General features: G+C 36.9%; 1 protein-coding gene across 1 annotated transcript in view; it reads right to left on the minus strand.

Moving 5' to 3' along the window:
* PRIM2 (DNA primase subunit 2) overlaps window positions 1-26,031 on the minus strand; it is a 90,513-nt gene that overhangs the window by 17,514 nt on the left and 46,968 nt on the right. The window contains exons 7-9 of the mRNA XM_030945116.1: window positions 19,454-19,521; window positions 16,337-16,409; window positions 15,210-15,395 (exon numbers count right to left, since the gene is read on the minus strand). Coding sequence (XP_030800976.1) covers window positions 15,210-15,395; window positions 16,337-16,409; window positions 19,454-19,521 — 327 coding nt within the window. The remainder of the gene's footprint in view (window positions 1-15,209; window positions 15,396-16,336; window positions 16,410-19,453; window positions 19,522-26,031) is intronic.

The following is a 26,031-nucleotide window of genomic DNA, read 5'->3' on the forward strand; positions in this document are numbered from 1 at the left end:
TATAAATTATAGTAGAAATAAAACAGATACACACTTCTAAAACCTATAAATCTGCGACTGGTATAGCCTAATACCAGATTCCCATATTCGAGACAGGAAGTTCCAGATAGGAAAAGATCCAGATAGGAAAAGCTTTTTTCAACAAGTTCTGATCACATAAACGCATACAAGATCTTTAGCTGTGGAATGAGGATGGACCTCAAAAGGACCATTTGGCAGGTGTATGCTCTCCCTTGAAGGAAAGCTTTCAACAGACAGTGCAGGAAAGCATGGGTCATGTCTGCCCCATAATTACCAGTTTGATGTAACAGAATACACTTTCAAAGCTACAAGAAATGACATTCCCCAGCCACTCCAGTCACTGAACAACAGGCATCATGTCAGCACTGACAGCGACCTTCCTCATATCACTTGCCATATTTGCAGATTAGTATCTGTAAATATAACTAGGTGCCCTATTAAATTTGTTATCAAATCTGATATTCAGCATGCATATTAGGATGGAAAATAATTTGCTGAAAGGTCTTGCAAGCCCTGTATGCTCAGGTTCACACTTGCACAAAACTTTCATATTTCAGTAAAAACTACTTTTATATATTCTTGTAAGATTTTATGCATCTATTCCTTCCAGTACTGGGAAATTTATTTATTTAAAGTCTATTACTTAAGCAAAATCGTGCACTAACTTTGTCTAGCTTCTTGACTGACCACCTGATTAGTTCCAAGTCTGCAAAATTCAAAGAAGTAATGGCTTAACACCTTTTATTTGTAACAGTCATTGGGTAATTTCCTGTCTAAAATTGTTGAGCCTGTGTAGATAACAGCTTCAGATTCATAAATTTATCACACACAGTCATGTATCTGCTGAAATAATTGGTTCTCTTTTTCATTCATTTCCTAGGCAGTCACTCAAATCATTACTGTTGACACTGCTTAGTTGGCATATCTTTATCCAAGCAACTTTTTTTAAGCTCATTCTTAAAATAACCTCAACTTGAGATTATCTTTTTGCAAGCATAGTTGTATTTAGGAGCACAAATAAATACTTCTCTATCTGCCAACAACAAAAATTTGTCCTAAATTACCACCCTGTAGCCCAATTTCTACCTCAAAGGTACAGATCAGAGGCATCACCTAAAACCGAGCTGGAAAACGATTACATTGTGTAGCAGTCAGCACAGACCAATTCACAGCAGTGTAAAAAACCTTTTCCCCTTCAGTTCCAGGATTATCAAACTACATAAGGCAAGAACCACTTAGCACTGGAGATGGTTTTATCTACTATAAGAAAATCAGAGATTTTTTCTATCAGTCAAACACCTTGTATACTAACTACCCATATGAGCATGAAGTGTGGGGCTGATGAACTAAAATCTGACACCATAAGATTTTAATTTCAGCAATCAAAGCTTGCCTTCATATAATTTAGCTAAATACACAATTTATGTACACAATTTTTTCACACATTTACATGCACCAAGACTTGGAAAAAGAAAAGTAAAACATAAACCACAGCAGGCTGTCTTCTGCCTCAAGAGACTGCATCAAATTATCAGCACAGCACATTTTAAAGCCCTCTCTATAACAATTTAATTTTTCTTAGGCACATGCTTGGTCACCTACAAAAGAGTTTATTAGCTACTTCAAAACACTGCAATATTTCTTTCTGTATCTAAATTATTCTGATGGTTTCAGTTGGGATAAAGTTAATTTTCTTTCCAGTAGCTGGTACGGTGCTATGTTTTGGATTTAGTATGAGAATGATGCTGTTAACACATTGACGTTTTGCTTGTTCACAATTAGGGCTTACTCTGAGTCAAGGACTTGTCAGTTTCACATGCTCTGCCAGTGAGGAGGTGCACCAGAACCAAAGTTAGCTAAGGGATATTCCAGACCACAGAAATCATGCTCAGTACATAAACTGCTCTAAGCTGTCTGGGTGCTGCTGGTCACTGCTTGGGGACTGGGGGGGCATTGCTCAGCACACGGTGAGCACATTTACTACGGATCATTTGTAATTTGTAGGGGGAGGTGGGGATAGAGGGAGGGGGTCCTCTCTCTATTTTTATTACCTAAGAAAGTTCAACAGAAGTAGAATAGTAACTAACTGCATCTGCAGAAATAAGATTCCACTCCGAGCATGTAAATCCAGACATCTCTCATTATCATCAGTGGTGGTCAATGCAATCAGAGGAGTCTGGGGAGCAATTCCATTTGCTCTGGAGGCCCATTAAATAAATCATTCTCTAGACACTATTGACTGTATAGGCTAGATTTCTATTGGTCATAATGACAGTTTATAATCCAAGTATAAAGAGAATGTATACTTAGGAGAAAAGAAATTTAGTATGTCTGTATCATCCATACTTATATGTATACCACAGCACTGTGTGTTACAGATTTACAGAGAAGAGGGATAAAGACTGCCCAGGGACCCAAAGCCCAAAAACTAATTTCCTGCTGCCAGTGCAAGCCCTATCAATTCCCTAAACAAGAATGCTCTCATATGATGTTCTATAATTTTACTTGAATTTTACCCTAAGCCTCAGACTTTCAAACATTGGCAGCATCACTCAAAGAGATTCAGTGGCTGAAAAACATCCCTTCAACCAAAGTGACACAGTTGTCAAAACTTGATACAACTGTGACAAAAACCCATGGCTTTTACTGAGATATGATTAAACCATTTGGATCAATGACAGAACAAAAGGATATTAAGTCCCAATCACATGTTTAAAGATGTCAGCAAATCCTCAGTATAAGTGCAAATTTAAAAAATTGATTTATTTTCTAGATGATTGATCATTGGGGAAAAAAATCAAATAATTCTTAAAATAAAATTACAAAGAGACTGAGTAATGAATAGATTTCCTCAGGTTGTTAAGTATGTTCCTTATGTCTACTCCAGAAACATATACACTTAGCTTTTTTGAGGCAGTCATAAAAGAATGACAAAAGCAAGGCAATGAAACACAAAACAGTACATGGATAGTTGATGTTTATTAACCCTCTTGAACACAGAGTAAACCAGATCCTGGTGCTCTCCTAACAGCATAGTTTGGCTCAAGATCACTGGCATTCTCTCTCTAAAAACTCTGCTGTAAAACCAGATTTTTTTATTCATTAACAGGACAATAAAAGACAAAAATCACACTTTACGATAATGATCAAACAGAAGTGCAGAAAACCAGGTATCAGCCCTTGCTGTCATAATAAAGAGAACTGCTTTCATACAAAGAGCATTTTATATTTTATCTTATGCAAAGTGCACTATAATCAAGACATATTTCAACTCTAGTCTGCAATTAGAACAAGAGCCTTTCTGCTCTCAACAAAAGAAAGCTTGTTTCAAAAATACACAAGACTATTTTCCCATCCTTTTACGTTTTTTCTGATTAAGAGATTACTTGACTGCAGAGAAAATGGGAACGGAAGAATAAAGAAGCTCCACTACCAGACTGCTCTGAACTGTTTCAGAAGAAGCAACACACATCTCATTTTCAGTGCCTGCTGTAAACTTCTAAAAACAGGGAAATAACTGTGGTAACAAAGTACAAGAAGCCCAACTATTGTAATTGATTTTTTTAAAAATGTTTGTTAGAATTCACTAGTATTGCCCCAGTTCTCATGATCCAAATTCAAATCCATTAAGTACATGAAAAAAAAAACCAAAATAAATTGGAATTTAAACAGCAAAACTTGCCATAAAGACCATGTTTCCACTCCTACATGTATAGCAGGTGACCAAAAGAAAAACAGGGAAACAGAAAACAAATGAACAAACAAAAAAAGCCAAAACCCCAAAAACTCTAAAAAAACCCCCATAATTAAGGACACTTTGCTTTTCTTCTCTGTAAGTGGACTTAATAGGGAATGCAAGGAGATGTAAAAGCTTAGCCTATGGAATTCAGTTTCACAACTAAATAGCATTGTACATTTCATACAAAATTAGAATCCAACCTTCTTTCAAAAAGTGGTAACACGTCGTAGCAACACTAACGTTGAAATACTTGAGCCCTATCATCATTTCCCTTTCCTAAATCTTAATATATTAAATTTCCAAAATATAAATTGCACACAGAAGAAATAATGTATGAAAAGCTGTTCTGTCTTTATTCATGAGATCCAACAGATTTCAAAGACATGAGGCAGAATGTTAAATCAATTCTGAAACCAAAAGTACATTTTTATTTACATCGTGCCTATTGTGATATATCAGCAGAGTGCACATTTGATACAATATATTGCTTTTCTGGATGACTGAATATGAAACATAGCCATGATTTATTGGCTGAGTATAGACTGAATATGACAGCTATATGATATTACAGCAATTATATGGACATTATCAAAAAAAGTATTCAGAATCCTGAGTTTTGTTTTTGTAAACAGTTTATACAATTCCAGGATATCTGAATTTTTTGATAAAATTATTTTAAAGCATTGTTTCACTAAGAACATCAAGATTTAAAAAATTTCTATCAAAACTTTTCTGTTCAAAAAGCACGGGAACAAAACTGGAAGACACCTGCTGTGTCATTCAGCTTGTCCTGGTAGGTAGATGTGGATGAAAAGATTTGCATCTCAAAAACACTAACCCCTATCTCAGAACTTGGGGTAAATAGCCAAAGAGCTTAAATACATTACCAGTGGTGTGTGCAGCAATGTGCAGCAGGCATTTTTCAGCAGCTGGTTAGAGCTGTATGGTTAAGAAGGCATTCAAAAGAGTCTGCTAAAAGCTCTATATTTAGTGACACTCAGATACTTCACTACCCCTAAACTTAGAAATTTATCAGCCACATAGGCAAATCCATCTATTACATTTCTTAAAATGTCATGGAATGACTTTCTTACTGCTGCTGCAAGGGCCAATAAAACAGAAACCTCTTCTGACAAGTACAGTCCATCTACACTGCAGATGAAGTGCAAGGACTGACAAGTGATTCAAAACTACAAAAGGAATCTTAGAAAATTAAAGGTCTGGCTTCATTATTCATTTTTATACATGCAGTTCTAACAAGACACTACATCAAGCAATATCTACAGCAATGTGTGTTGCTGAGAATAAAACAAGTCATAAGAGAGCAGATTCTGATCTAAATTAGTTTTAGTACAGGAAAGATAATTATTGCTTTCACTCTCTTCACTGCAAGAACCTTATCACCAACCAGCTCATACATTAGATTATTAAATGCAGATTTCTGTGTCTAATATGTAACAACAAAAAGTGATCCTCTTGCTTTTTATGGTAGCTAGCACAGTTAAGCATCACTAAAACTATGCCAGCACCGTTAATACCCTGGAAGAGAGATTATAGCTAGAGCTCTTCTCTACCCCTAAGACATGCCACAGGCTGAAAGACTGCCCAAAATCTTCCCTTTTAACATAATTTAGAAGATGAAACCTGAAAATCACACATTTTTAACAGGTTAAAAAAATACTGAACAAATTAAAGCACTTTAAAGTGCATAACCATAGCCTAATGTCAGCATAACTTTGGCATTACAGCAAAGAATGCAGAATTCCAGTTTCAACTAGAATAATTGGGAAAATTGAAAAGGGGATTGAGTTTGAAGTGAAAGACCACACATTTTTAGTATAATTTACTACTGTGTTTCCTCAAATATTTATGTGCACACTATAACCTTCATGTATATTACATTCTAATACTCTTCAGTGTTTTCTAGTGCCTCATCTTCAGTTGGGATTCACTGGAATAACACCAATGAAACAAAATTATGGTGAAATATAATGGGTCTATACCAGATCCACTTCATTTAAAAAATACTGCTTTAAGACTTTGAATCTATTATGCAAAATCCAGTGTTTCTTTTAATTAGAAGTTTCTGTAACAAAAATACTCTCTTATGGAAAACTGTTACAAAATGAAAGTGAAACAGATTTTTGTCAATATTCCTAAACTTAGATAGCTGTAAGACACCGATATGCTGAGTTTTGGCTTGAGAAAGGAAAGTTTCAGAGGAAAATACAAAGAAATATGATTGACTTTAATCTGCATCTACATTAGCTACAGGGCATAATTAAAACATAATTATGTCCCAAAGACATTTCTTCCTTAGCATCCTTAACTTCACTGATAAACCTGTAAGCACCCTGGGTTTAAAAGGTCAGGCAATGCTGTTTAAAATAAATTCTTACAAGCAAAAGGTAAAAAAGGGTTTGCTTTGTTTTTATTCCTTCTAGTGCTCAGAACTTCCAGTGTGTCAGTCAAAATACAAATTATATGCAAACTGAAAGAAAACAGTATCAAGTGAAGTTACAGATTATTCCCCTGCCAAAAGGAACTGGCGCAGCATCTACCCTTGGAAAGGCTGTGCATGTGCATATATGTATTTATGTTTACATAAATACGTAAGTTAACAGTACCTTTACAGTGTTGATCGCATATATAGCATATGGAAAGAAATGGTGAAAAAAAATTACTTTCATCTTACTTTCCTGAAATAGGTGGAACATGTAGTCTTATATTCAAACCTAATTTTTCATCATCTGACTTATGTGTCAACTGAAATTATGATGCGCTCTAATTTGTCTAATTTGGAACCAAAAGTAAAACAAACTGTAAGAGAAAGCCACATAACAAGTCTGTATTTTTTTGTTTTGTAGAGAGGTTAGAGCAGCAATACCTACAATCATATTTGTGTGAGAACTGTGAACAGCATAGATGCTACTGGTAAATCTCTTTGCAGCAAAGTCAGATTTTTTTATCCATCAGGAAAGCAGAAATGGTTATCAACTGCTTTGTAAAACTTGTACTATTAATCACATCAGGCAGCAACATCCACAAATGCAACACAGCATGTTATTTTAATGACAGCAATTCCATACCATTATTTATATCTAAGTCCTAATAAAAATCATTATCTGATGCAAACAACTTTAAACGATTTTGATTTGATCTCACTATGCTTAATTAAACAGGAAAAAAACAGCAATCTCTAGCTCTGACTAGATGAGCTAATTTTCTGCAGTCTTTCCAGAATCACTGTGTACACAAGACTAAACACAAGTAACACTGACAACGCTATCAGGGACTTCCCTCTAGCCACAGTTATATCTTTACAATCATCTCTACTTCTGATACTGCAAGGAAGGAATCTTGTCCCAGTTCCTTCCTATGATCTAGCAGAATTTAACAGGGCTCTGCAAGAAGTTATTTTAGTATGATCACAAAAACACAGAATTATTTATGTTAGAAAAGACCTTCAAGATTGAGTCCAACCATAAATTTAACACTGCCAAATCCAACACTAAACCATGTCCCTAGGCACTCTCCTTCTTGGAATACAATCAAATGCAACCCCTGTGAGCCTGCTTTCTCAGTCCTCTCACTTCCAGAATCCATTACTGATCTCCTTCCTACTGCTGTAGTCAATAGGCACACACAACAAATTGACAAAATCAAACCATGCAGACCAGCATGGCAGTAATCCACCAACAGGACTCCAATGAGCTTTCACAATTCTGAAGCACTCCACAAGAAAGGGGAACAGAATGCTAGCAAGCACAAGCAAATGTGCCCAGGACACAAAGGACATGAAGGAAACACAGGACAAAGTCCCACCTATAAAACACAACTTTAGATAATAATATATGACAGCAAGAATCTTGCACAGACGTAACATACATACTGTGATAGGTATAAAGCCAAAAACAACCCAATTTTAATGGCAATTGAAGCTTATTTTCATTCAGCTAAAGAAGGATATTATGATTTTATGATTCTGTGTTTCTAAACTCCGTGGCCAGATGACAGAGGTTTTTCAAGAAAATCCTACTTGTCAGGCTCAGCTCTAACTATTCATGTGGAACCAAATGGTGAAGAACAATAGCTGCCCACAACATAAGTCCTCAGGATTTTCAGTTACTTTAGTCTTACTCCTCTCCACTGCTAATTAGCAAACTACCACAGCCAAAGGAAAATAAAACAGAATCTTTTTCCAAATCCAACCCACAAGAATACTACTAATTCAGCTTGACTTAAATGTAACACCAGTAATCCATGTATTTATAGCTTGAAGTCATGCTTTTAATTCTCATGTCAGGTTGTATAAATTTTTACTATAAAACAAATTCACTCAAAACACCTCTTCTGCACATTGCTCATTAAAATACAAAAGGGACTCCAGCCTATTCTCTTCAGCCAGGATCAAGGCAGCTCATCAAACTCAGCAGCCATCTGTCTTCATGTGAATATCACCTACAAAACAGTTATGTCCCATTTGAACAACACACCTCTTCTCCTCCAGGCTGCAATTTGTATGCAAAAAAAACCACTCAGGAAGCTATATGAAAGGACTAGATCTCCTGATGTTTGATTCACTGATATTAAGCTGATTTCTGGAAACCAACATGAATCATTTTTTAACTTGGTGTTCAGTGCATCACTGTCTCAGAGGCTGTTCAATTCCTAACAACCATCTCAAAATATAACTCAATATCTTGGTCGAGTCACTTCGCAGTTATGCATAAATATTCTGATTTCATAGACTTGGCTTTCTTTTCTTTACCTAGCTCTTTTCTTTAGCCTTTGGGGTTAAAATTCAAACTAAATATTTAGTTCAAGCCTACATGCCTAGTATGTAGGCTTTGGACAATCTACTTACTGTCTTGAGACCCCTAACAACTGCACATTACCGTATTTTTCTTTGAACTTGCATTGAAGGAAAAGATTTAATGTAAATTAAACAGTATGTTTGGGAATAAAAATGAGTCATGTAAATGAAAAATGCATTTTCATGTTTCTTCTGACAATTAAATCACTTAAAGCCTGCTATTAAAGAAATTTCAAGAGCTAACTTTGTAGAATACAAAACACATTTTGAAATATACTGTTTGAAACATACAGTTGTACTACATAAGTATTGCCATTCAACAAATAATAATGTTATGAATGGAATGCAATTTTGCCAAAACATGATAAAAATTATTCACTCAAAATCTTTAAAATTCACTTGTTCTATTTCACTACAACTAGAGTATGAAATCGTAAATTCCAAATTTACAAAGACCAATACAGAAGCGCTTCTACTGAAGCTAATTTTTACAGTCATTGGTGGAAGGAAAAGAACTTTGTGATTTTATGGTAAGTTTAACACAAAACCACAATTTAATCAATAATGTGAATATCTAGGCCCCTGATAACCAATGAAAGCAACAACAATATTCTTTACTACACTAATATACTTTGTTACCATGACATAGTCCTTCACTGCAGAATTCAGGAAATAAGATCTTACTGCCAATACATGCTGCACTTTTATTACAATTTTGTTTTATGTGTCCTAGAAGAGAAAACAAAACCTTCTTCAAGTTCTATTTCAGTCTTTATACATCTCAGGAGAATTCAAGCCTGGCCACCAATTTACATTACAGTACTACTGATGTAAATTTTTTTTAAAATGAGATTTTAATCCATATAGAGGCATTTCAATTTTACCTTTATCTCTTAAATGTTAAATGGCTTGCTGTCCAAAATATCATTCTACCATGCAGATTTGGACAGTTTAAATAATTAAATAATATAAATAGCAGATAACATTCAATTAGAGAATTATAATTAAAAATATGAGAAAATAAAAATCCTTTTCTGATTTATGACTCAAAACTTTCCTAAAATAGTAGCCAGCAATACCCAATATAAAGGGGGCAAGTAATAAAAAAATCTAAGAGCAAAACAACTCAGAAATCTCTAAGAAATGAGAGAGTAAAATATCAAACCCAAACATAACCAACTGACTGATAGAGAAAATATTCCTGAGGATTTGAGCAGGTGCAGGTTGTTTTAAAGAACCACCATATCATCCAAGCATTATAAATTGCACTGGGGATAGTTGTATGTGCTTAAAAGCACTGACCTGAAGATTGTCAAGTGCCTACTTATACTTTCATTTAAATACAAAGGGCTTTTAAAATCATTGTATAGACTTATACACATTAGAGCATAAACACTTCTAATTTACATCTATACATTATATTTGTTTATTCCATACTATCTTGTCTCCCTCTAGTGGCTGACTCTGACAAACACGGGCTTCTACCTGGCTTCAGCCCTTCTGCACAATCACAGGGTAATTCAGGCTGGACAGGACCTCAGGAGGTCCCTAGTCCATGCTCCCCCTCAAGGAATTTCTGGTTAGCCTTGGTAGAAACATTCATCACCAGCTCTTTGCAATCAAGGTAAAAGGTCACTCCTGAATCCAGACTCAAGAACCTCCTAAGATCATTTGGAAAAGAAATCAAAGAGCCAGGAAAATAAAGTCACTGGAACTATCATTTGGGATATATCGTCATCCGAAAGTTTCACTGTTTTTTAGCAGAGTAGGAGACATATTTATTTGCATACTGATGCAGTATATGGCTGTCACATTATCTGTCCTCAGCTTCATACATGACCACCGTGTGTGGAAGAAACATGTAGAATATATTGATGATCAGCTCAAGTTCAAAAGCTTCACTGTGAAGGGTTTTCTTCTTTACCAATAACAGACCCTGAGCAAGGCTGAATTTGAGTGAACTTTCCTCTTCCTTCTTCCAGCAAAACATCTGTCATGAGGACCTTCACTGGCAAGAAGCGATGGAGAGGCTTACCTCAGACAACTAGAAAACAACCTGCTCCTTGCCATTTGCAATCAACTGCAATAGAAAACAACATAATAGAAACAACGTAATAACTTACTGCAATAGAAACTACAGTAAATTAATCTGGAAGAGTGAGTCAGGATGAGTAAGAGGCTTTGCCAGCCTGATTGCCACCACATCTCTAAAGAGTCCTACAACACAGGGGCTAAAGAGCCGCAAGAAGTCACAAAAGACAAGAAAGATGTTCTATCACAAGGATAATTTTGTAAATATAGTAATACTTCGTTTTGGAGATTTATTGCATAAATAAACCCCCATGCTCTTACACAATTTTAAGATGTGCTTCAGTAGCTTATGCAACAATAATTAAAACTAGTGCAATATCAAACTGCAGCACCAAAGGAATTACTTTTCAACACAGGAGTGTATAACCAGCAACTGTTACTTCTGCACAAAGAGGTAAAAAATCACAGTACTAGAAGAGGGCATTTTGTACCACCATACACCAATAACTGCTGAGAAAAAAGAATATGTATCACAAGTATATGCAGCAATGGGAAGCAAAAAGTGAGGAGCTGCCTTAAAGCCTTCCATCTATATAAAAATCTCAGATCCAGGCTATTAACTAAAGAAGTAACTGGACAACACCTTAAAGAAACTGATTCTGCATTCCTTCTTCCCTTTGTTTGAAATACTGCATTATCTTTCAACTCTTCCTTTTCACATTCACAGGTCAATCATACAAAAATATCTGAAAACAGTAACAAACTCCACTACAATGATATCTGTTAGAGGACTTTATTTTCAGCTATGAAAGCATTTTTACATCTGCACTGTAATTATTTAACTTGTCTTGTCATCTTACCACCTTTTGTATTTTCAAATCACAGTGGAGTTACATCCCCCCACCATTTTTTGGTGGTTCTTTTTTTGGACAAGGTTTGGAGTTACTTTTTTAAGCAAGAATAGTGAAAGAATCTATGAGAATCAATATCTGTTTAGAGTAAGATTTCAATTTATAAAAAAAAAAAAACAGTCTTAAAATAACACTGAAGTTATGAAGCCAACTAGCATAACCATTCATTCAGAAGTAATGCATCTACTCCTATCTGGCAGTTAATCCTTTCATCTGAAAAACAACAATTTACCATTTAGGCACTCTTAACCTAGCAATTTGCAGAGTAATTTTAATTGCAGTGCCTAAATTAGAAAATGTTTTATTTTGCATTCTGCATTTATCCCTGTTGTGAACATGCCAACACATGACCATTCCCTCCTCCACTCCACCAACAGAGCATCTCTACCTTCTTTCTTTGCAGACGTTACTCGATTTTTTCGCCACTGACTTCATGATTTCACACTTCATTCATATGTCACAGATTCCTCTCTAAAGGTAAAATATAATTTCTTAAAAACTTTTCTACAGTGTTTTTATCAATGAGGCCTGAGGTATGCCTGAATCAGTTATTCAGAGCACAGGAGGAGTTCTTTTTGGTGCAAATTGTCCATATGCCTATGCTCAGCCTGGAGACCATGCTTAGCCAGTTCACTGCTCATGTGTTCATGGTAACTTCTTCCCTGCTGAAGACTGAAGGTGTGTGCCAAGAATTCTTAGGATTGAAAATTGCCATAGATGTTGCAGCTATTAAAGACAAAACTGAACAAACAATTTTGAAATCATAACCATTTCCAGCAAATTGAACAATCCCTCTCTGCAATATAAGAGTCAATAGGTAATACAACATTAACCATAATCTTTACAAAGTATCATGCATATATCTTCACAATGCTCCAGTAAAATGGAACAGTGTAATTAATTATCTCCACTCTACAGGAAAGGAACAATGGCACGAATGCCAGAAAATAAAAATGTCAAAAGAAGAAAACAGCAATAAGAATTGCATTAATCTTCCTTTTTTCGGGACATTAAACATTGTATGACACTACTGTGAAAAATCACAGGCCACCAACCTCAGTTAGAGGCATGAAAAATTAGTTTTCTCTTTTATTCAAGATTGAAGCTGGTTATCTAGAACTTGAAAAGGACCAAAATTACATGGAAGTAGCAGTTTGCTTGTGAAAAATGTAGTAACCAAACTCCTTGTTTGATTCACAATGTGCTTTGTAACTCTTGAAGCTAAACATAGGATCATAAAACTTCATTTATTTCTAGGGCCTATCAACAGAGATGCTATAATACAAAGTCATAACCCTGTGATTGAAAACGGGATCCAAGGTGCATACAGGTCTTCATACATGTGCACGTACGTATTTGGCCAAAGCACAAGCAGATGGAACCAGATGTGCTCTCCAATATTTTTGAAAACAGAAATAATTAATGTGATACTGTTTTATAATTTCTAATAGTTTGTTTTAATTCTTTCAGTTCTTTTACACACAGGATATGTCAATTGAAAATTCTGGATTTTCCTGAATTCAGGCAGTGTTGTGGGTTGATCCTGGTTGGATGTTAAGTGCCCACTCCCCTCCTGAGGTGGACAGGGGAGAGAAAATATAATGAAGGACTCAAGCACATGCTGGGATCACTCATCGGTTACCATCACAGGCAAAGACTTGACTTGGGAAAAGCAATTTATTACCAATCAAATCAGAGTAGGGAAGTGAGAAATAAAAACAAATCTTACAACACCTTCCCCTCATCCAGGTTTGACTTTACTCCTGATTTTTCTCCCTCCTCCCACAGGTGGTGCAGGCTGACAGGAAATGGGAGTTCACCACACATTTCTGCCACTTCTCCCTTCTTGGAGGGGGACTCCTTACACTTTTCCCCTGCTCCAGAGTGGGGTCCCTCTCACAGGAAACAGTCTTCCATGAACTTCTCCAGTGTTGAATCTTCCCACATGCTGCAGTTGTCCACAAACTGCTCCACCATAGTCCCTTCCATGGTGTGCAGTCCTTCAGGAGCAGCCTGCTCTAGTGTGAGTCCCTATGGTAACTGCTAGCAAACCTGCTCCAGAGTGGGCTCCTCTCTCCAAGGGGCCACAGGTCCTGCCAGGAGCCTGTTCCAGCATGGGCTTCCTACTGGGTCACAGCCTGCTCCAGGCATCCCTCTGCTCTGGCATGAGGTCCTCTATGGGATGCACCAAGGCTGCAGGGGAATCTCAGCTCTGGCACCTGGAGCACCTACCTCCTTCTCCTTCTTTTGCACTGACCTTGGTGTCTGCAGAGCTGTTCCTCTCACATATTCCCACTCTCAGTGGCTGAAGCTGTTATTATGAAGGGGATTTTTACCCCCTTTTCTCAAATATGTTATCCCAGAGTTACTACCCACCACTGCTGATGGGCTCAGCCCTGGCCACAGGGCTCCTCTAGAAGCCACTTGGCTTTAGCTCTGTTGGACAATGGGGGAAGATTCTGGCAGCTCCTCACATAACCTAACCCTGCAGCCCCATGCACTACCATGGCCACAGAAACCCAATACAACTAGTAATTAATTGGCATTCTACTGCAAGATTTACTGCCACTCTTCTGAGATGTTCTTGAGACCTTTGTAAAAAAAATGCATTTTGAAGGCTTTCTTAACATACTACCTATCTCCTTTTAAATCAAATTATATTTAAGGAACTGGATAAACAGAGCCTTAGATACTTATTCAAATCATACCTTTAAATCCCTTTCTCCTTTCCAAAAAATTTGCAGACGAGTTGATCTATCTTCTGGGTCTTGAAAGAGGCATATGTACCATAATTCATTTTAGCTGACCTTATTTTTTGCCCTGTATCTTCTATAAATAGTCATGGTCCAGAGAACCTAATGTAAGGAAAGATTGTCTACCGAGCACTCCAAAAATACTTCACGGTACTCTGGAAGGCTGAGATCTCACAGTATTAAACGCAAAGTATCATACTCCACACAAAAGAGATTAAGGCTGAAACTCTGCTCTAACACATACCACAGGCCATGCAGAGAAGGATGAGGGAGGAAGCGTGCCTCATGGTACCCGAATTGTTCAAGACAAGGAGCAGTCCACAATCCTCCAAAAATTAGACACTACATCTTCCTCACCCACAATACTCCCAAAAATATTGGCAAGAGTGAGGCCAATGACTAATATGTCAGTAATACCTCCCATTGCACTGAATAGTATTTTCTCACTATTTCCTTGAACACATTCTTCTGTCTTCTGTCCCCAGTTTCTTCTTTCATTCTTCAACTGTAAATTTGCTAAGGCAAGACCACTTCACACACAGCTGTCCAACTAATATATTTTTTAATAAACAACAAAAAAGTTTAACCTTGTCTTTCAGACCTACTGGGTTTGGTCACTGATGTGCTTGGTGAATTAATTTAGTCACATAGTACCTGTATTTCATAAAGGACACTGGTTTCCTAGTAATTTACTGGTAAGGTTTTTCTAGTCCACACTTATAAAAGTCTCTTTATGGTTTGCCTATTTTACCCATAGTTCAGGTCAATACGCAACAAAATGACTAAAACTATAAGCAAAGAGACCAAAAAAAAAAACCCCTCCCACCTTTAAAAAGGTGTACCTTTTGCCCAATTTTCTACTTCAAAAAGCATCTATTCAAAGCTGTAGCACAATGTACACTTAACTACATCCCCACATTTACATTTTGTTCAATTACCTTATCAGCATCCACTTTTCCTCTGATAAATTCTTTCTTCCAGAACTCCAGCGCCTGTTCCAGCGTGAGGCCGATGCCCTTCAGGAAGAGCCCGTACTGCATGCGGCCGCCGTGACGGAGGTGGTGGCTCTCACGCAGGGCTCTGTGCAGCTGCCGCATGCACAGAGGGAATGACTTCACAGAGAGCTGACAAGAGAAGAATTTCTGTTTAAGGCACACTGATCATTTAATTTGTAGGATATGTGTTTACTGTGATTAATTAGCTCCATTTGAAAATGCCAGTGGCTGGAAGAAAAGATAGGCATGTATAGAGAGCCTTGGGACTGAATTCATAACACAAGTGAGTCCATAAACTATCCAATTCAACAACCATCTCAAGAACAAAATCCAGAGGACAGAGTGATACAGCTGGTACTATCAGACTGTCTCCAGCTACAAAGTTACCCAGGTTTAATTGCTGTCAGGAAAAATACACCCCCACTTGCATTACAGTATTTCTTGACTCTGGTTTTTTTTAGCATTTGGAATGGCAAAATGACCTTAACAGAGTTTTGGGGGCTGGGGAAGGAGAGGGGATTTTAATTCACTGCTAGAGAAACACTATCATGGTTAAGATGGATGCTGAAAACACACGGTTCCTAAAATTTGGATGAAGGAGTTATGTTTTGAATGGTGTATAATTTATGCATGGTGTTTTACATCCCATGTTTTACTTCCATTTTATTTACTTCCTTGTTTTCAAAACCCTGCCTGTAAGTCAAAAAACAAAAACCAGCATTGGAAAGACTAATACTGCAACACAGTAATCATAAACTTCATGGTTTGCAAGACTGTTCAATAAGAAAATTTTGTTGTATTCTGCTTATAATTATAATTACATTTTGTGTATTTGTGAAAGTACACAAAATTGAACAGCATATTAAGCATTTCACTGCAACTGCACTCTGAGTCTGAATCCTGATTAGATGCATTTTCAGCTAATTCTGCTCCATCTTGAACTTCAACAGTTACAAAGCAAACATGAATAAAAAGAATAAAAAAAGCTTTATATTTAGTTTGTACATAGAGTACTTGAATTTAAAATGTTGTACTTCAACATCCTATATGACTCCAGAAACACAACTTACAGCATCAATTTGCTCTAGAGAAATTTTTCCAGTGTTCTTTTGGACGCTGTAATCTGGGCCAACATAAGAATGGCTGAAAAAGAAAGCAAACAGTATGGCATCATTTAAAGCAGGTCAAAAATATTTTTAAGTTTAAAAATTCTGAAAGAAAATAATTTAACAATTATAGGCTGCAAATATTTCATATCAGGCAAAAACTAGAAACCAAGTAATTAGGACTCATAAAGCATTAGAGCTGTATGAGTCATAAAATAATGTCATAAAACATTAGAGCAAACATAGCAAAGAAACCCTCTTTCCCTTCATCTGAAAGGAGAGGTGAGGGATCATAAAGGGTTTAGATCAGAGAGACCACTGAAGATCATCTAGTCCAACTCCTGCTCAAAATGGTGTTTGCTTAGGACCTCATAAAGCTTGCAGGTTGCTTAGGATCTCATAAAGCTGGGTTTTGAGCATATCCAAGGACAGAGACTCATAACTTTCTGAGCAACCTGTTCCAATGTTCAACCACTGTCAAAAAAGAACTGCTTTCTTATGTTTAGGCAGAATTTCCTGTATATCAGTCTGTATTTCCTGTATATCTGCCCACTGCCTCCTGGCCTATCACTGAGAAAACACTCACTCTTTTTTTACTCCTCATTATCAGACACCTATTTACATGCACTGATGAAATGCACACACACACTTCCTGAAATTTCTCCTCCAGGCTGAATAACCTCAGTTTTCTCAGTCTCTTCTCGTACATACTGGGGAGCCCAGGATTGGTCACAGCCCTGCAGATGTGGTCTCACCAGGGCTGAGTGGAAGGATCATGTCCCCTGACCTGCTGCAAGTGCCCTTCCTAATGCCATGCAAGAGGACTGTCAGCTGTCTTGGTTTCACAGGTACTCTGCTGGCTCACAGCTTGCTGTCCAGCAGGACCCAAGGTCCTCTTCTGCACTCACAGCCATTCAGCCCTCAACTTATACTAGCATATGGGGTAATCCTCTCCAACTTCGAGCTTTGCTATTTCCCTTTGCTGAACTTCAGAGGGTTCCTGGCAGCCCATTTCTCCCTCCTGTCCAAGTCCATCTGAAATGCAGAGCACTCATTCGGTGCAAACCATTCCCCCCAGTTTTATATCATGTGGGTCTTGCTGAGTACACACTCAATGCCATCACCCAAGGCAATAAAGTAGAGGCTAAAGAAGACAGGACCCTAGGTACTCCACTAGGGATTACTGTACTTAATAGATCTTTTTTCATCACACAAAAGGGATAAATAATTTGAAGTATTTAAACCATGTGTCTATTATTACTAATTTTACTATAGAAGCATCTAAATTCCCTTTGGTCACCTGTCTGCTCACTGCCAGAGGTTGCTTTTCAAGTTGCAAGGTCTGATATATTTTGTTCATTTTAAAGGAACTTTCAAAGGGGCAACTTGGAAGCATTTGTCTCATTTTTTTGGTTGGTGACAAAATAAACTGCAAATAGTCCCTCCATTTTCAAAAAAGCAAAATGGAAGTGATTTACCAGCTGTATAACATACATACCCAAGGTAACATAAGAATGTACAAAAATACCATTTGGCATAAATGTGGGGTATAGTATCCCTGTTGAAGCACCTTCTTTTGCAACCTTTCCTTTTTCCATACTAAAAAAAAAAAGCACAGGACTGATGGTGATACTGAAGGACTGTTCCACTTACATAGAACAGAGCATACATCAAAAGAAATTTTCAATTTCTCAGTAATTACTCCTAGAGACCACAGTTTATAAAAACCTAACCTAATTGTTCTTGATCTTCAAATTAAGAAAGGAATACCACTGAGGCATATTTTTACAACCCCAGTAAGATACAGGGTAATAAAATCATGGAAGGTTATTGGCATTCAGAAGTACCCCCAGCTACGTAACAGTAACAATAACACTGCAATCCTTGTTTTCATTCATTGCTTTTGAACAAAGTTCAATCATATGTAAATAAGCAGAGATACAATGAAAGCTATTTTTCCTACTCTGATTTACACTAAAAACAACAAACATAAAACTCTTCTGATATAATAAAAATTATGAGACTTTTAAAAATCAAAATAAAATGTCAGGGTTTGAAAACAGATAGCTCAAGCAGTAGAGAGAGCACTGTAGATAATAAGGTGCAGGATCCAGCAAACTAGACCTGCATCCCAGTTCCCCATGCAATGGTGCCACGATGGAGCCTCAACACTTCAATTTCTAATTCATCCAACATAATTTCAATGATCTTAATGCCAAGATGTATGTGTTCAGAAACTGCTTTCATTGCTGACATCCCATATTTAAGTAAATTTCTATTCTTAGAGACATTAAAAATTCTCAAAAAGAAATACCTGAGCAACCTGATCTAACCAGATCTGCATTGAACACGGGCTAGATTAAATCATCTTCAGAGGTTCTTTTCAAGCTAAATAATTCCATGATACTAAACCAGCTCTCTTTAATTGTATGGACCTTGTCCTCCTGCATATGACCACAGTAAGAAAAGTCTCCCATATAAAGTGGTAAAAAGCAATCATATATATACATATAAGAAAGAGACCAGAGTTCTTTACCTACCAATAAAGTAGAAAGCTTATATACATATATATACATATACATATATATACACACACACACAGAGAACTAAGAGGGAGGCAAACTATTTACTCTAATGGCTCGCACTTTCAGCAATCTACATAAATCCATTAAAATAACAAATCAGTACTCCATTCATCAGTGACAGTAAAATCTTCCAAAAAGAGCAGGGAGCATTGAATATTAGCAACAAGGAAGACCATGCTCTGAGCACTGTAATTTGGAATCTGTTTCTGTTTATAAAGGAGCTTAACAACACTGCACTTGCTATTAAAAAAAACCCAAAACCAACCTTTATAAAAGCTACAACTATTTTTTGTTACTTAGAAGCAACACTAGTCCTATAAACTATGTTCCATGTAATTTATAACGCTTTTGTTAAGTCAAAGAAATACTTTTGGGGTTTTTTTCAAAGCCAATCACACAGATGAGGTCTGTAAAAAACCTGTACCTAAGGCATTCTACCAAGACAATTACTTTAATCTGTATGAAGGAATGTAGTCATGCTTTCACTTTATACTACCTGAGATGATTAAGCAGAGGTTGAAGTCTCTCATCGGACTGTATGGAAGGTAGTGATCGTGCTGTCAGCTGGAAGAAAAAATGAGTACAATTAATAAAATATTAGCTTAAAAAATCTGATAGCACAAGGCAGGAATTATGTTGGAAGTCACACTGCATTGTTACAACTTTATACAACATTGGGTAAGACATAATTTCTCCTATTAAAAGTAACTAAGCACAGCCTTCCAGAATCTGAAGCTAGCAGAAATATTTACCAGTTAACAAACAGTGAAAAATCATTTTTCTAAAATTAAAATGCTATTAGAATTAAATAGCAAGACATCATTGAAAGTGGTATACGTTTTTCCAAACATATTTGAACTAAAAGTGATGTTTTGCCTAGACAGACTTCTACCAATGTAAATATAAATCATGAAGTCATATTATATATAATTTATATTTGTATAAAGGCAATTTTACATAGTATTTAGCACTGTGTGACTTTTATATAAACATGCCTCTGTGTACACTGTTTTCTTTTAAATGGGCATAACATGTTTTACAATTTGATTGTTCTAAAACATTTTTTTTCTTCTAACTCATATGACTAATTAGAAAAATCAACTTTTTCTGCAAAAATAAACCCAGAAATCTGTATGTCACATTATGGTAGAATATTAGTTGACTGGCGCATTAACGAAAATAACTGGAAAAACGCATGTATCAAATTTGCTTAGTATCTGTATATAAGGTGGTTACCTTCACCTATAAAAGCTACAAACATAGCTCTTTGGATATTCTGACATACATCTAACTCAAAATACTGAATATAAATGTGCATTTCATGATTCTGTGGCTGTCATGTTTCTCAGGTTGTATTTTGAAAACTACCTCTGAACAAAGTAGGAATTTCAAGATATTTCACACTGTATAAATAAACATCAAGGTCTTAAGTATTTTACAAGTCACTCAAAAACAGCATACAGTATTACTTAATTGAATTATTATGCATACTAATTAGAAATATGTAACTCCTGAAAGACCACCCATTCGTTACATCCATCCCACAACCTTTGCTGCTGGGCAGAAGTCAGACTGGGATCGAATTTGAAACGTGCACCTCCAGCTCACAGCACCATCCACCAAGTAAATGAGAGGAGGTTGGAAGCAGCTGTCCGCCAAGGGAAGGTTGAAGCCACTGAACTCAGGGACAGCAGGGAAGGAGAAGGGGCCATTTCTGCTGCCGAGGGAGCCCTGGACTGCAGCAGTCACTGTCTCACAACACGGCTCCCAGGTGTGCCAAATGTACTCATCCGACCTGACTGCTGCAGAAAACATTAACCTGGCACTCTCAGCAACCCGTTCATCCTCCTTTTAAAGAAGGCAGCTGTCTTGGCAATTACAGCATGATCCACATTCCCTTGTTTTATGGAGCTAGACTGAGATGCACATGATACACTAAAACTTCAGTAAACTCTTCATTTACTCAGAAGTTTCTTTTAATTAAAAAAAACCCTCATTGTCCTACTATAGGGTTTTAAAGGTCAACATAAGGATTCTATATTCACATCCCCTATAAAGTAACCCTCCAACTTTGTTTTAAACACAACCAGAAAATCAGAAATTATTTCTGAAAAAAACTTGGAAGCCTTCTAAACACCAACCAAAGTTATCAGAACAGACAGAACCACCTGAAATACAGTATGTTTCTTTCTCCATTATTAACTTAAGAGATACAGAAAATAGTATTTGTGTGCACACTCACAGAACCACAAGGTTGGAAGAAACCTTCAAGACCATAGAGTCCAACCCATGCCCTAACACCTCAACAAGGGTCACATCCAGTCCTTTTTTAAACACATACAGGGATGGCGACTCCATCACCTCCCTGGGAGGACAATTCCAGTACTTGATCACTCTTTTGCATGAAAAACTTCTTCCTAACATCCAACCTATATTTCTCTTGAAAATTTTCCACACAAACACATAGGTATAATTTTACATAAGACAAGCATACTGTATTTTCCTCTATGCAGTACTTGAAATACTGCATTTCATCAGAAAAAAAGCGTGCATTTGTGACAGGATGTTTATGACAGTCTGACTGGACAATGATGTAGGCAGCAAAAAAAAGTAACATTCAAAATCTGAAAAAGTATCGACAGTATTATCCAAGTTGTATATACAATAAACTGCATTTCTGTGTAAGCACTATCAATTAATAGAAACTGGTTTAAAACTAATTTAGGAGACTTGTAGTAATTGAGGCAGAACCAAGACCTAGTGATCTTTAACCAAGATTTTTCTTGACATTGCAATGAAAGAATATGGAAGAGGTGGGCTATGCTTGGCAGTTTCAGGATCTGCCATTAAAGGGCAAAACACAGTACTTTGAAGTCAAAGGAGAATCCACATGGCCAATATTTTTCTGAATCTGCAAATCTTAGGAGCAAAATGACTCCCCATTTTCCTCTATTAGGGTGCCTGGACAAGGTAATGTTCTCTACAGACCATCCTATTTTCACATTATCTGTGAAAATAAGATCTAATACTTTTCAAATCTTAGAACAAACACTTAGTCCAGTTATTTCAAATGTTTAATTTCAGGAAGATGTGCGATCCTCATGACAATGCTTTTTTCTATCTACCACCAAAGAGAGATTTCCTTAAACATAGCTGAGGAGACCTCATCAAAATATTTGAACAACTTTATTGGAAGGGCACATTTTCCTTCAACTTGCCTGGATTATTAAAAAAAAAAAAAAGAAATATTTTCAAGTATAAAGTTTCTTCTTAAAACCTCAACTTTTTATTAACAGAGCCACATTGTAAATAAAAGCAGCTTTGACAAAGGTCATGGAAAATAATTGCTGGTGTTTTTAAACCGCTAAGAATTTTATGAGCTTTTTCAATAGCACTTTTCTAGAAGATGATCCCTATTACACATCCCAAATTGAGATTCTGAAGATTCTGAATACTTTTTCCAATGACTCTGAAATGAAATTTAGACAAATTCCTGCAAGCACGGCCTTGCTTCTATCTCTATATGACACTCAACATAAAGATAGTCATACCAGAGAAAGAAATGCAAAAACATGACATTTGACATTTTAGATACATGAAAGACATGAAGATATTGTCAAGTAAAGAGCATAGCTCCATACTGTGATCATGTTGAAGCAGTTTAATTTACAGAGAACATAAAACACTGCTGACTTAAGATAATTCAAGTCCCAAGGCCTGGATGATCAGAGAAGGGGGCAGAGTGAGCTGCAGACAGACACCTCAGAGCTAAGCTGAGCTGGTGACCTCATAACCTCACATTCAGCAATAAACTGAGGGGTAGTTTTTCCAAAGTTGCCATTGCTCAGGACCTGGCTGGGCATCAGTCTTTGGCTGGCAAGCATTGCTCGTGGGGTGTTTTGATTTGGTTTCCTTTTTCATTTAATAAACTGTTTTTACCTTGATCCAGTCATGTCACTGGTCACAAGACTGAAGAGATCAGTGTCTGCCCCTCCACTTTCCCTTATGAGGATGCTGAAGACTGCAGTGAGGTCTTGCTCAGTCTCCTCCAGGCTGAACAGACCAAGAGACCTCAGCTGCTCCTCGCGCAGCCTCCCCTCAAGGCCCTTCACCATCCTTGTGGCCTCCTTTGAACTCTAACAGCTTAATGTTTCTTACATTGTGGCACCGAAAACTGCCCCCAGCACTGGAGGTGAGGCCGCCCCAGCTCAGAGCAGAGAGGGACAATCCCCTCCCTTGCCCAGCTGGCAATGCTGGGTCTGATGCCACCAGGACAGGGTTGGCCCTTCTGGTTGCCAGGGCACTGCTGACTCAGATTTGACTTTCCATCATCCAGGACCTCCAAGTCCCATTCTACAGCACTGCTCTCCAGCCTCTCATCCCCAGTATATGCACACAACCAGTGCTGCCCCATCCCAGGTGCAGAACCTGGCACTTTCCCTTGTTAAATTTCATGGCTGGTGACTGCCGAGCCCTCTAATTTGTCAAGGTCGCTCTGCAGGGCCTGTGCCCAACTTACTGCCTGGCCTATTTGTGCCCAACAAAGGCACAATGGGCTACCTGTTCCCATTAAAAGCATCACCCAGCTGAGTATGAGCCTGCACAGTAGCAAAGTGCAAGAGGGAAAGAGGGTAGAATCTTCTTTCCATAAAAAATAGAAACAAAGATGTGAGTAAAATATGACATCATAGTAGTACCTGCAGCAGTAACTCATCTAAAGGAATGGTATAAAATTAGAAATTATCTTTCGTGGAATGAAATAAAATTACTTTTTGCTCTACTAATGCATCACTACCTATTCAGGTCTCTCTTTTGAACTTTTTGAAATAGAGACTGCCTTTAGCGATAGCTATTTAACATTAATAGGCACTAGACTTGTTCCAACTAACTCATTAGTACTAGACAAACTTTATTCAAAGATCTGTCTGGCCAGCATTTTAAGATGTTTTCTAAATGTAACCAATCTAACAAAATATCAAATTTTATGTAACCAAACCATGTTTTTTTACTGAGTATACTGTAGCCATGCCATATCTGAAAGTCAGAATAACAGATCCCAGCTTTCCCCCTTCACTGGGAGTAACTGAGAAACAAAAGAAGACAGTAAGATGTTTTCTGTAAAAGTTTTTACCTTAATTCCAGATTTTTGTCCTTAACCCTAGTTTATCTAGATTAGCGATCCTTCTGGAGTATACTTTTGATCAAAAGAAAAAACAATCATCAGGAGATGCTAAAAATGCCTAGGGAAGATTTCCTCTCCTCATTACCATTTTAAGATATGGAACAGGTTAAAAATAATTCGGTAGAAGCATTTTAGTTCTACTCACTTAAAGACTGTGCCATAATATTCAATATATTGTTATAGATACACTACACACGTCTCAGAGTACTCTTTACATATTTATGGAATCAACACAATCACAGGACAGCTTGGGCTGGAAGGGGCCTTAAAGCTCATCTAGCTCCAAACTCCTGTCATGGGCAGTGACCCCTTTCACTAGACCAGAGCCCCATTCAACCTGGTCTTGAACATGAATTCTGCAAATATCCAGCAAGATTATAATAAATATCAGGCCTTTAAGTCTCAGTTCCACTTACACAGAGTCCATGAGTCCATATATAAAGCCAAGCCTTTATACAAAAATGGAAACTCTACCACACACTGACATTTGAAACATAAATCACTCACGTAAAATCATTTTCACACTGCAATCTGCCTTCAGCAACAAAAAATAGTTTTCATGTACATTTTATTCTAGAATTCAGCCTAAATAGAGGAAGTAATAGTGACAAAAGACTTCTTAATGCATTTCTCTCTGATTAGAAGCATTGCTGATGAATAGAAACTCTAAAATTTTAAAACAAAACCTGAATTTTAGCTGGGTATTTTCTAAAGTGTATTATTAAAGGATATGAACTCTCCAGTAAGGCATTTTAGTGCACCAGGCACCAAAATACTTGCTTTAGATTAAATTTCAGACTCAACGTCTAGAAAGGTTTTGTACTGAGAAAACCTTAATATTACTTTGGTTTGCCTTTATTTATTTTTTTTAAGATATTTCAGAATTATATTATCTGGTTTGTATGATTTTGCAGTAGGAAGTCATGAGATGCAGATATTGCCAGAACCCAAGAATTCAAGTTAATTATGCTCCAGAGAAACACCTTCAACATCCAACTAAGGGGCAGGCTGTCTCATACCAACAGAAACTGATTGATTTTGAAACATCGGCTATGGTGCTAATGTTGTTAGAAAATGTCACAATGCAAATGCTATGCAGCTGGGGAACCTGGAATGAGAGAGCAGGGTTTGCATGCCAGTATGCTGCTGTACCTAGACAGTTGACATTTTAACACTGATCAATTTTCTTTCGAAAAAAGTTGGGGCTTAACCTTTCACAGCATCTTACAAATCTCAAGCACTGTACAAAATTAATAAGTAATTTTTGCCAAGGCTTCTTCAGCTATCAAAAGTTATTTCAGCAGCACTTACACTGAAATATGCTCAATAAAAACTACACCAAACAATTCATGTTACATCTATTCCACAACACACAACTTATACAACAGCAAGTAACATTCTTCATAACTAACAGAATTATGCAAAAAATTGCTTTCAACTATATGAAACTTTTTAATTGGTCAATATAATTTACTACATAAAGCATTTAGATTATTTCCATCTAGTACCACCAAATTAATGAAAGGAAGGAAATAATATAGACTAGCATTACTGGGCTTCTAGTACAAATGTAACAATTTTGACATTTCTGAAGAACAGGAAAAAATTTCCCTCTTAAATCCCTAGTGGATGATATGAGTGTCAATATAAGGCTGAAACTGGTTTTGTGGGTTTGTTTTTGTTTTGTTATTTGATTACATAAAACTCCTCACCAACTCCTCACACCCACACACACCCGGTTCACAGTAACACAAGCTAGCCAAAAGAAAATAACACACAACACTAAGTGGCCTTCTACGTTTAAGGAAAGCAAAACAAAGGCAGCAACTAACTTATTTAAAAAACAAACCAACAAATAAAAGAATTAAAGTTATATTATTGGCACTCTCATT

This window comes from Camarhynchus parvulus, chromosome 3 (genome assembly GCF_901933205.1).
Source record: "Camarhynchus parvulus chromosome 3, STF_HiC, whole genome shotgun sequence".
Taxonomy (NCBI): Eukaryota; Metazoa; Chordata; class Aves; order Passeriformes; family Thraupidae; genus Camarhynchus; species Camarhynchus parvulus.